Source organism: Cnephaeus nilssonii (assembly GCF_951640355.1).
Source record: "Cnephaeus nilssonii genome assembly, chromosome: 19".
In the NCBI taxonomy this organism is placed as follows: domain Eukaryota; kingdom Metazoa; phylum Chordata; class Mammalia; order Chiroptera; family Vespertilionidae; genus Cnephaeus; species Cnephaeus nilssonii.
In genome coordinates this window covers 5,106,461-5,117,971 of record NC_137090.1, presented here as the reverse complement: position 1 = coordinate 5,117,971, position 11,511 = coordinate 5,106,461, and the positions used below count along the sequence as shown (strand labels likewise).

The 11,511-nt window shown below is 60.6% G+C and overlaps 1 protein-coding gene across 3 annotated transcripts in view; it reads right to left on the bottom strand.

Annotated features, from left to right (window-relative positions):
- Positions 1–1,650: 1,650 nt before the first annotated feature.
- SLC39A11 (solute carrier family 39 member 11) overlaps positions 1,651–11,511 on the bottom strand; it is a 181,716-nt gene continuing 171,855 nt past the window's right edge. For 2 of the 3 annotated variants that reach the window (XM_079798371.1, XM_079798372.1), the window contains exons 8-10: positions 4,634–4,732; positions 4,298–4,456; positions 1,651–3,298 (exon numbers count right to left, since the gene is read on the bottom strand). In XM_079798371.1, the coding sequence (XP_079654497.1) occupies positions 3,220–3,298; positions 4,298–4,456; positions 4,634–4,732 (337 nt within the window). In that variant the 3' untranslated portion in view covers positions 1,651–3,219. Of the gene's footprint in view, positions 3,299–4,105; positions 4,155–4,297; positions 4,457–4,633; positions 4,733–11,511 lie in introns of those variants that run through there. The other variant, XM_079798373.1, reaches the window with a different exon arrangement.

Below are 11,511 nucleotides of genomic sequence, written 5' to 3'. Positions count from 1 at the left end.
TGCACTGGCTGCACTGTTAGGAGGATGACTGACAGGAAAGTGAATTCACCGCGGAGGACGCGGGAAGCTGTGGGGGAGCCTCCCCGCCCTGCGGGACCAGAGGCGAACTTACCTTACAGCCCGCCCCTTCCAAAGTACTGAGCCTGCGTTTGTGGGTTTTTTTCCCCTAAGAGCGCTCCTGAAATCGTTCACTTCACATCCCCAAAGCCGGCCTTGGAGGGACGGCTGGGAGCCCCGGAAAGCCGGGGTACCTTGGTGGCGTCAGGCGGGCCTGACCATAGCCAAGGGGGTTACGGAGGATGAGGGGTGCTCCCTCCGCAGGCGTCCCTTGGGCGCTGCCAGTTGCGTGCAAAGCTCAGGGCCCGTTGCGAGTCCCGCCCCGCCCGGCCCCGCCCCCGCCCCCGCCCCTCCTGGGCTCTAAGAGGCTCCCTCCACCCTGGAATGTGCGCAGGCGCAGGCAGTCAGGCCTCACCTGGCCTAGGTACCAGGCCGGCCCCCCTCACCTCTCACCTCTCACCCCCCCCCTCCAGCCAGGCAGTGGGATCCACCTGGGGCCAGGTGGCTGGGCTCAGCGTGTGTGGCCAGGGTGGAGTGGGCGGGGTGGGGGATGGGGTTGGGAGAAGACCCACATGAGAAGGGAGAGTAGGTAAAAATGAGTGGCTCTCTACACACTTAAAACCTGTGACTCTGTTACACGTGGTCACACCGCAATGTCAAAGGGGAAAGGAACAGCCCCTGGTCCCATTGCTCCCACTTCCACCCACATTTCTTGGGGGCGGAGGGGTGGCCGGGCGCTGCTGGGGAGAGCTCTGGGGAGGAGGGTAGAAGCCAGTTTGTGCATCCTGGCCACCTGGGCAGGTAACACTCCCGGCCCCCACCTTCCTCCCCAGTCAAGTGGGGTTAATGGCATGGAAGCGGAGGAGGGTTGAAGGAGGTGGTGAGAGGTGGTCAGTGTGGAGTTCATTTGCATGGGGGTGGGGTGGGGGGCGCGCCCAGGGCTGCAGTGCTTTGAGGGGTGCGTGGTCAGCATCTGGGGACCAGCACTGGGGGCCATGGCACCCGAACCAAGCTGAGTTTGAGATGTGATGGGCCCATGGGGACCCCAGTCCTCTAGCTTTCTTGGATGGAACCGATTTTCAAGCCTGGCTCCCCTGTGGGTGCTGGGAGCTTCACCACCTCCCCACCCCCGCCAGCCTTCCACGGAGTCCCTTGTCTGAGTCCGCTGGTGTCTGACGGATACTGTAACTCAACCGGGACTCCAACTCCCCTTTGTCCTCTGAGCGCTTTCCTTGGCTTCTGCTGGTGTCAGGCAGGAGAGATGTCAGGACTAATTTTTCATTTTATTTTTAAAATATAATTTTGTTGATTTCAGAGAGGAAAGGAGAGAGAGAGAGAGAGAGAGAGAGAGAGAAACATCAATGGTGAGAGAGAACCATTGATCAGCTGCCTCCTGCACGCCCCTTACTAGGGATCGAGCCCTCAATCCGGGCATGTGCCCTGACCCCGGGAATCGAACAGTGACTTCCTGGTTCGTAGGTCAGCGTGAAACCACTGAGCCACATCGGTCGGGCAGCACTGACTTTCTAGTTGGCTCTTCCACTAACCACCCTGGAAAGAGGCGGCGTTGAGAAGGACTGAGCGCAGCCCGGGTCGTCCACAACAGTATCCCCTTTATTGGCCTGAATCACAGTTATGAGGTCTTGTCCATCAGAAAGAAGCATCGTGTAGAAAACTACAGACAGAGACACGAAAACACACACACCCTGCCACCAGAGCACATCCTCTCGCCCCGCAGACCCCTGGACGTGTCTTCAGTTTTGACCATCAGGGCTTCGGGAAAACATACATTGATCGGCCCCAGGGAGGCTGGGCTCTGGGCATTCCTTCACCCTCGGAAGCAATCGGACATGTAAACGCAGAGGGCAGGGCAGGCGAGGACAACACGACGCCTGGACGCCGGCCTCCGGGGCCGCCTGCCGTGTCCCCGGGGGGGGGGGCCCAGGGTCCTGTGGGCTCCTGTGACCCATGAGGACGGCGGCCCCTCGCTGCATCTGAGGCAGCCACGTCCTCACCCCTGTTGGAGAAGCTACGCGTATGGAGGAACAGATTGGCTTCTAGTCTAGTTCAAGTCACTGGTTAGGGTCACGTCAGAGCAATGACTAGCTGAAACTTCCTTTTAAAAGGGAAATGTAAAAAAAAAAAATCTCTCTTCTTCCCCTGTCCTTCCTTTCTCATTCTAAGTGCTCCAGCTGAACTCCAGCAAAGCCTGCCGGGCTTAGGAGTTCTGGGTCAGGTTCCAAGTGACCGAATGGCCCGCAGAAAGGGACTCACCCCAGAGGCCACAGGCCTTCCCTGCACCTAAATGAGCGCAAGTGGCTCCGTCCACACGTCAACGAAGGGCTGGAGTTCCAGCGGTTGGCGGGTGTCCCGAATCTCTTAGGAAAATGCAGGCTCTAAACTGATCAACATGAATGTCATGGGGACCTGGAAACCATGGCAACTGCTGTGCACTCGGAACACAGGTCTCCGACCAAAGCCACAGCCTCTTCTTTCCACAGGGCTCACTGTGTCCACAGCTGTCGCAATCCCCCGATTCCTTCAATTTCAAAAAGTCAATCTTTGCAGAGAGGGAGAGAGAGAGAGAGAGACTAGCTGATCTTCTCCCCTCTGTCTGTGCCCCCAGCCCATTCAGGGTCTCCCTCAGGGAGGCCGGGGAAGGTATGTTCCTCCTGGGGCCGCTGGGCCTTGGAGAGGAGGAGGTGGCTCTGTCCGCGATGCTCCAGTCCCAGATCGGGAGGGACAGAGGAGAGGTGTCCTGGCCGCTCTGCTCCGCGTCGCTAGGCGCACAGGCTCAGAGCCTTCTCCGTGGGTAGCTTGCTTCCGCAGGTGACTTCGGGGACCTGCCCTGGAGTCTGGTGAGAGCGACTGGAGGTCCGAGAGCAGAGACTTCCCTGAGCTGCAGTCCCACTCGGAGGCCAACCGGGAGTCCGTGGTCCCACTGACCCCTGGGAATTCCAAAAATAACACCAGCCTCCCCCTCGGAAGAAAAGGACAAATCGTCGTCTGATCAGAATCAGTCGGGGTAAGGAGATGAGGAGGAGAGAAAGCAAACAGGTTCTGACGGGAAGGAGGAGTCCGTGGTCCCGCGGAAGCCAGGCGTGTCCGTGTCCGTGTCCGTGTCCTCGCGCAGCCTTTCCTGGGCTCGCAGGCAGCTCGGCGCTAGCCCAGGCCCACGTCCAGTGACATCATCACCACAAACCCCAGGATGGAGGCCCAGGATGCCAGCTTCCCGTTCCCACTAGGAGGGAAAGAAAGGAGAAAGGTGAGGCCTCGGGGCACCCTGGGCGCCCCCGACGCAGGACCCATGGGCTGCAGGGTCCCGCCCCGGCAGAGAACACCCCCTCGATTAACGATGAGACTGACACTGACAACTGACACTGCCCGGCTGACACCGAGCCAGGCCACCGGAGAAACTCCTGTCCGCAGCAAGGACAACCACGGGACCGTTATGCCCACGTTACTGGCGGGGAAACTGAGGCACGGGGATGTTAAAGAACTTGCCTTCGCAGCTCTGGAATCCATGCTCGAGTGATGCATGGTGGCCAGGAAGCTCCTGGAGATCTTATGTAATCTGACCGTAAACTACCTCCAAACCATCCCGCCATGAAACCAAAATAAACAGAAAGAGGAAGCCCCCGACGCCTGGGCCGTAGCCAGACAGTGAGGCCATGGATGCCCACCTCCCTCCTCGTTCCAGGCCCGGGAACATCTAGAGAAGGTGGGAGGAAGGGAGGGAGAGAGAGACATAGACGGGGAGCGGGGGGAGGGAGGGAGGGAGGGAGGGAAGAAGGGAGGGAGGGAGACAGACACACACAGGGAGGGAGGGTGGGAGGGAGGAAGGGAGAGAGACACACACAGGGAGGGAGGGAGGAAGGGAGAGTAACACACACAGGGAGGGAGGGAGGGAGGGAAAGAGAAGAGGAAGAGAGGGAGGGAGAATATTCAAAAACAGCAGTCTGTTTCATTGGCATGGGGGTCATGGTGTTCATGCCACTGCCTGATACTCATACGCCCTGTTCTCTCTCCACCCACCTGCCCGTTGCTTCTCTTTCTTTCAGTGTCAGACAGCACGGCTTCGAGGGGCTGAGGAGGATCTTGGAAGGGGCAGGAAGGGGTGGGAATAAAGAAAGGAGGCTGGGTCCATTACGGACAGGGACAGGGGCAGGGGCAGGGACAGGGACAGGGGCAGGAGCAGGGACAGGGGCAGGGACCGATGCGGGAGGGGCAGGTCTCCTACCTGATCTGCGCCTCGGGGATGATGTCGTCCATGACCACGTAGACCATGGCGCCAGCAGCGAAGGCCAGAGCATAGGGCAGGAGGGGCTCGGCCAGAACCACGGCAAAGGCCCCAAAGAGCCCGGCCAGGGGCTCCACCATGCCGCTCAGCTGCCCATACCTGAGGGAGAACAGACACGTATCGGTCCTCGGCGTTTCACCAGAAGCGCCTGATTCGCTTCCAGGTCAGAGGGGTCGCCTGGCAGAAAGACGCGGCCCAGGGGACGGCCCTGAGCTCTGCGGCGCCGTGACCCCGGCCTGGGACAGGGCCTGGGACAGGACGCTCGGGCGCACTCACCAGAAGGCCCTCCAGGTGGAGAAGCCAGCCCCTCGCAGGGGGAGGCTGACCGCCAGACCCTCTGGGAAGTTCTGGATCCCGATGCCGATGGCCAAGTTCCTGAAAGACCGAGAAGACCCATGAAAGGGGCGTCCGGAACCACGCGCCCCGCAGGCAGGGCCCCTGGCCTGGGCCCAGGGCCTCCTCTGGTGTCAGCGGCCAGGTAAGAGCTGGGGCAGCGGAGGAAGGAGGAAGGTTAGGGCCCGGGGTCGGAGGGGGGCACAGGAGAGGGAGGGGTGTCATGGATACACCACCCCTCCCTGCTGCTCGCGTGTTAGGATGGCCCCAGTTCCGCCACGTAACTGTACAGCTCTGCCCAGATCACCCAACTGTCCCAGCTCAGGTCCTCGCCTGTCACGTGGAAGGAGCTGCCTGGGGCCACAGCCTCCCCCAGGATGGTTGCTGTGACCCCATGGCCTGATGGAGGCCTCTGGGGTTCCCAGCACCTGGGAGGGGCCAGCACGCTTAGGTTCCTTCCCCTTAGGGCATGGGGGTGGATATGTCACATTTTATCGAGAAGCAACTTCAGAAGTGGGACAAGAGAGTCCCGACGCAGAATCGGACAGTGGCCCGGATCGCCTGGGTCTGGGCTCGGCTTCTCCACGGACTCCCTGGGCGGGTCTGGACCTGGCACCGCGCATCCTCGGCCCCGGTGGTGCTCCCCGCGGCCCTCTCTCCTCCGGCCTCTGCAGGACACGGTGCTGTGCGGGTTGGCCAGCTGGCCGGAGCCAGGCCTTGAGAGCCGGCTTCCTGCGCAGACCAGCCACCCGAGTGCAGAGGGAGGAAGCCCCGGGAGGAGACGGACGGGTGCCAAGGCAGCGTGCGACCCGGGGAGGGAGGCACGCGCCCGGATGAAGAGCCCGCCTCCTGCGCACCGGGAGCGACGGCCAGGAAACCGACGTCCACTCTCAGAGAAAGGAAAGCGCCGGCCGGTCTGAAGGCAGAGGGGAGGCGGTGCCTGGGCATCGACCCCGGCTGGACAGGTCCGTGGGCAGCCCCTCCACGGGGGACCCGTCTGATCACCACGGATCTCCAGGGCGTGAGAAGAGGTGCTGCTTGGCAGGCGATGCTGGGCACGTGGCCCGGAGGGTGGGGGGAGGATTAGAGAGAAAAGGAAGCTCCATCCACTGTCACTTGTCTTTCCGGCCCATTTGCTCACGTCTGTCCCTCTGCTGCCGACAGGGATCCACCCATCAGCTCAGCAACAGGGGGGTACTCCCCCTTCCTCCTGCCCACTCACCCGCCAGGCTCCCGGGACGGGGACGCACTGGCTGCCTGGACGGTCCCGTTAGGCCAGCTCTGGCCACGGCCCCCTGTCCTACCCCCCGGCCAAGAGCACTGGGGACCGACCTCAGAGTCTCACCTTTTTATTTGTGGGCTTGCACCTCAGCCTGTGTTTGCTTTCATCCCCGGCCCGTGCACACGTTTCACCGGGGCTCGGAGCCACACACACACACACACATACACACACACACACACACACACACACACACACACACACACGGAGGCTCTGGGGTCAATGTTTTCCTGAGAGACTCTCTGACCTGGGGGCCGCCCGCCAGGTGAGGAGACACTGAGGAGAAGACTGGCCCTCGCTGAGCCTCGGCCTGATGAGCATGGAGCTCGCACGCCGTTCGTTTAACGAACTCTTATCCCGTCTCCTGCCGACAGCTTCACGCTTCCCCTCAACATCCACCACCCGCTCATCAGTGATGGCGTCTGCAGATTTATTACTCGTTCTCTAATAAAGGAAACGTCTGGTGTCCCGGGACGACAGGTCATGCCCTGAGGACACCTGTTCATGAAATGAAGTGGACAGACAAGAAGACACGTGGCCACGTGGCCCACGGCATGTCCGAGAAGGGCCCTGGCTATGCCGCCGTCTGCTGGCCTCTCCCCTGGGCTCCCTCGGGTCCGCCCACCTCATCTCAGGCAGCTCTCTGTTTACTTCTTCTTCTTTTTATTTTTAAATATATTTTTATTGATTTCCGAGAAGAAGGGAGAGGGGGGAGAGAGAGAAACATCCATGATGAGAGAGAATCATTGATGGGCTGCCTCCTGCATGCCCCACACTGGGGGATCAAGTCCACAACCCGGGCATGTGCCCTGACCAGGGATTGAACCGTGACCTCCTGGTTCATAGGTTGATGCTCAACTACTGAGCCACGCCGGCCGGGCTCTCTCCATTTATTTCTGAGAGGAGAGGCTCAGGCAGGCTCTGACCTCCGCCACGGGCCGCCTCACAGGAAACGACTGTGAGTATTTTAGGCTCTGAGTGAGGGCCACCGGGTCTCTGTGGCTACTCCTCAGCTCTGCCTCTGCAGTGGGAGAGCAGCCAGTATGTAAGTGAGCAAGTGGGGCTGTGTCCCAATAAAACTTTATTTACAAAACCAGGTGATGGGCAGAGTAGGCCCACAGACTGTGGTTGCTGGTCTCTGCCCTCATATCTCAGCAGCTGCAGAAAGGTCTGACCAGATGGGACCCACAACCCCATGAGGGTCTTCCCATGAGCAAGGTCAGGGGGGTCTGACCAGATCTGGGGCCTTGTCCGGTGTGGAAACAGCACTCGGTGGCTCGCTGTCCACGGCCGTCACCTGCCTTCATGTCCTCGTGACTTATCACAGCCTGACCTTGGAGAGCCGCCAGCCCAGTGTCACCAGCAAGTCAAGGTGGGGCTCCCCGGCCAAAGTCCTCGCCATGACGGGGCGCTGGCTGCGGCCGGCCGCCGGGCGGGCTGGGGAAGCCTCGCCACATCCTGCCGGAGCCACCGTCCTGATAAGCAGCACAGAAGCGCCATTCTTCTGTCCCGGCACGCCTGGCTGCCCTGCCCTGCCCAGCGCCGGCACGGGGCCTCCAGCCCAGCCAGGGCCCGCCCTTGGGATGCTGCCAGGTCGCCCTGAGGGTGCTGCCTCACTGGGTGGTCATGGGCTCTCTTCTGGGGGCTCCTGGCTCCATCACCCCCGACAGCGAGGGCTGGACCATGGCTTTTCCATCCTCTCCACCTTCATAGATATCCTTTAACTTAACACACACGCATACACACACACATACACACACACACACATACCCAGCAAGGGCTGGACCATGGCTCTCCGTACCCTCTCCCTTCATAGATATCCCTTAACATGGCTTCCTTCCATACACACACACACACACACACACACACACACTCACCGGGGCCCCTTGCTCTGCTCCATGCCGTGCATCTGTTAGGGGTGACCCCCTGGAAGGGCTCAGTCCCCCCACACCCTCTGCGCCCCATCCCACTGGCGTCAACTCCGGACCATGAATTAAACCCAGAGCTCCCAGCCCTGGCTACACACTCCAGTCACCAGGGACCGAAGACGTCACCAGGGGATGAGGATGAGGATGAGGACGGTGCTGCACCTGCCCCGACTCGGGGCCCCTTCCCTGCCATCCCAGGAAATGAACTACAAGTCCCTGAGTGCTGCTTGAGTTTTGTGATGGGAACTGGGTGCACGACTGCCCAAGTTTGCCCGGGGACACTGGGCGCTCAGTGGTGAGCCCCGGAAAGTCCCCCTTGGTCACCCCTGGGAGCACCCAGGAGCCCAGGACATGGCAGAGGCAACCGTGGGCCAGAATTCTAATTTGCCACAGAGGACGTTCGCACCATCCTGGGAGCTACGCAGATGCTGTTAAAGGAGGTCCTACCCATTTTATGTGTGGCCACAAGCGTGGCCCTCTCCTGCACCCACTACGTGCTTTCTGCCACTATTATCCCCATTTTACAGATGGGAAAGGTGGTGCACGGGGAGGTTAAGTGACTCGTCCAAGGTCACCCAGCCACGAAGTGACAGTGGGGACTCTTAACCACGACTCCCTACGCTTCGGTTCCCCGGGCTTCACACAGAGCCGTCACGCCGTCCTAGAGAGACGGTCACCTGGCTCACATCCCCCTCGGATAGGCAGCGCTGCCTCAGGCCCGCTCAGCTAGTGAGCGGAGGGCCTGGCCCCTTGGGGGACAAGGAGAGCCGGGGGGAGAATGGGAACCAGAGGCCCCAGGGTCAGCGGGGTTGGGCACCTCCCCTACGCAGGGCTTCTCCACCTGGCACTCCTGGCATTTGGGCCGGTCACTCTTTGTCGTGGGGCCTGCCCACTGCACAGCAGGACCATTAGCAGCATCCCCGGCTCCACCCACTAGATGCCGGTAGCCTCCTTCCAGCTGACACGACCCACGAGGTCTCCTGGGGTCAAACCGTCCCTGGCTGAGGAACCCCCTCCCCCCCCCCCCCCCCCCCCGCCAGACTAAGCAACAGTGCAGGTGACTTCGCTTCCTGGGCAAACATCCAAACACCAGAAACTTCCCCTCCGGGCAAGGAAGACATCGCTCTCAACACAGCTCACTGAGAATTTTAGGCTCCGGGGAGCTGGGCCGGCCAGGGAGCTTGGCTGTGGCAAGACCGAGTCCTGGGGGTCAAGGTCAAGACAACAGTCTGCTCCCTCACCCTGAAGGCCGCAGCCTCGGAACCCCAGCGCTGCGCACTCCGGGGCACCTCGCACGTTCTGTCTGCGAACGGCGCCCCCTGGAGTTGTGCAACGGGACACTCCTGCTCGAACCCCAGCCTCAGAGTATTGCTCCGTGCAGGGTTAGCTCAGCTCTAGGGTTGGAGGTGGGGAGTCCCGGGGGAGGTGCTGGACAGCATCCTGGTTTCTCAGAGAACTGGCGAGTGAGCGTCCATGTGCGCAGGCCTGCTCTCCGGGCTATGTTCTCGGGCCGGGGGATCGCGAAAGGAGACAGCGTACTCCTGGCGGGCCCGCTCACCGCCTTCAGATCCTCCCTGCGGACGAGCGTGTGCGTTCTTGCGTGGCAGGCCCTGACATACTGTTTTGATTGTTATCGTCCTGCCGTGAAAGGCCTGATTGTTGGGGCCTGGCGATGACATCACCGGCTTCCCACTTGGCGGCCTGGGGAGGCGTCTGATGAGCCGGCAGGTGGGAAGGGGCTGGATGTTCCCCGAAGGGCCGCCCGCCCTACCTGCTCAGTGGGGCTGGCCTGGCACGCAAGGGATCCTCCCCCAGCCCACAGGCTGGAGAGAGGAGATGACCCATGGGCTCCCTTCTGGTCTGCCACCCTCCCTCAGAGGGGGCGGGGCCCCGCCCAGGAAGGCTCAGGGCGGGGGTGTCTGAGGGTGACTCAGGCCCTCGCTGCTGCCTCCCTTGCTGAAAGGTGGAGAGCCTCCCAGGTACACCTGGATCTCTGACTCCCTGTGGGGTGTCCTGGGGACCTCTGTCTACGCAGTCCCCCTGCACAGCCCCGGCGTGAGGCTGCCTGTGTGATGTACAAGGCCCCTGGGCTTGTCTACCCAAGAGCAACGTGCTTACTGCTTGCGTAGCTGTGAGAAGACGCACACTAGGAGGTCAGAGAAGTGCTATTAGTGTAAACGAAGCAAATGCCCGCAGCCAATGAATGAATAAACTGTGTTCCATTCACACAATGGAATCCTGTGTCCAGCGATGAGAGTGAACAAGGCCCCTCAGAGACACCATTCTGAGTGAAACAGACACAACAGAGTCAACGTGGTGGACTTGATTCACACAGAGGCCTGAGCGGGCAGAGCTAAGCTACGCCCCCCTGTCCACTGGCTGAGATGCGTGCCCATGGCCAATGGCAACAACTTGCTGGTTATTTCTCCTTAAGGTATTTGGCATTTTAAAAGATATACTTTTATTGATTTTAAAGAGAAAGGAAGGGAGAGGGAGAGAGAGATAGGAAATTAATGATGAGAGAGAATCACTGATCGGCTCCCTCCTGCACACCGCCCTGGGGATCGACCCTGCAACCCGGCATGTGCCCTGACCGGGAATTGAACCGTGACCTCCTGGTTCATAGGTCAAAGCTCAACCACTGAGCCACACCGACCGGGCAAGATATTTGGCATTTTAAAAACAATGCCTTTGAGCAGACAAGGAATCTCTAAAGGTGGGAATTCAGGTCCTGCCTGGGTCGGCTCACCCTTTTGGGGAAGAAATAACTTGCCCTTGTCTCTTAACAAAGGTGTCTTATTGCAGCTGAACGCTGAGCAGAGAAGGGCTCAGACTCTTAAGTGTTGTTCCTGATGAATTGTCAGAAACCTGACCCATTTCACGAAACCCACACCCAGATCGAGAAACGGAACGTGGCCGGCAGCCCCAGAGCCCCACCCCGGGCCTCCTGCTCCTCCCTGCCCTGCAGAGCCCAGCCCTGGGGACACACCACCCTCACTTCTCAGGCACAGAGGGGCCGTGCCTGCCCTGGACCTCATAAAACCAGCTGAGGCGGCCGCGTGAGACCCGCCAGAGGGTCACGGGAGGGTCTGGATGAGGAGGGCTTTGCGTTCTCATCGCCTGCACACTTGGCCTGTGGGTGGTTTCCTTCGACCACAGGTTTGGAGCTCTGCGTAGGGCATGTCCTCAGGATCCCTAAGCTCGCTCCTCCCCTCCCTGCTCCCCCCGCCTGAAATCTTCTTTCACCCCAGTTCCTTCTTTGCTGAGCGCCAGAGTCCATCCATCTGCAGAATCAACGTTTCAGGGGGAGGGGCTGCAACAAAAACATTTCGTCCTCCAGCAAAATACCACTGCCAACCACCAGAAAATTTTCCGGCACTTTCTTCCGAAGAGCATTAAGTGCCTCCATAAACACTTACTACTGCTCTCACGCAGGAGGCATACGTTCCTTTCCGCTGGGTGGACGGAGCCACCAGGCCCACAGAGGGCGGGGGAGGAAGAGCACAGCCCCCCCCCCCCCCCAGCTCTCCCTGCAAAACCACGGGAGGCGGGAGGAGAGGTGGCCAGTGGCAGGCTGGGAAGGAGGACTGTGAGCTGTGGGGCCATCCTCGGTG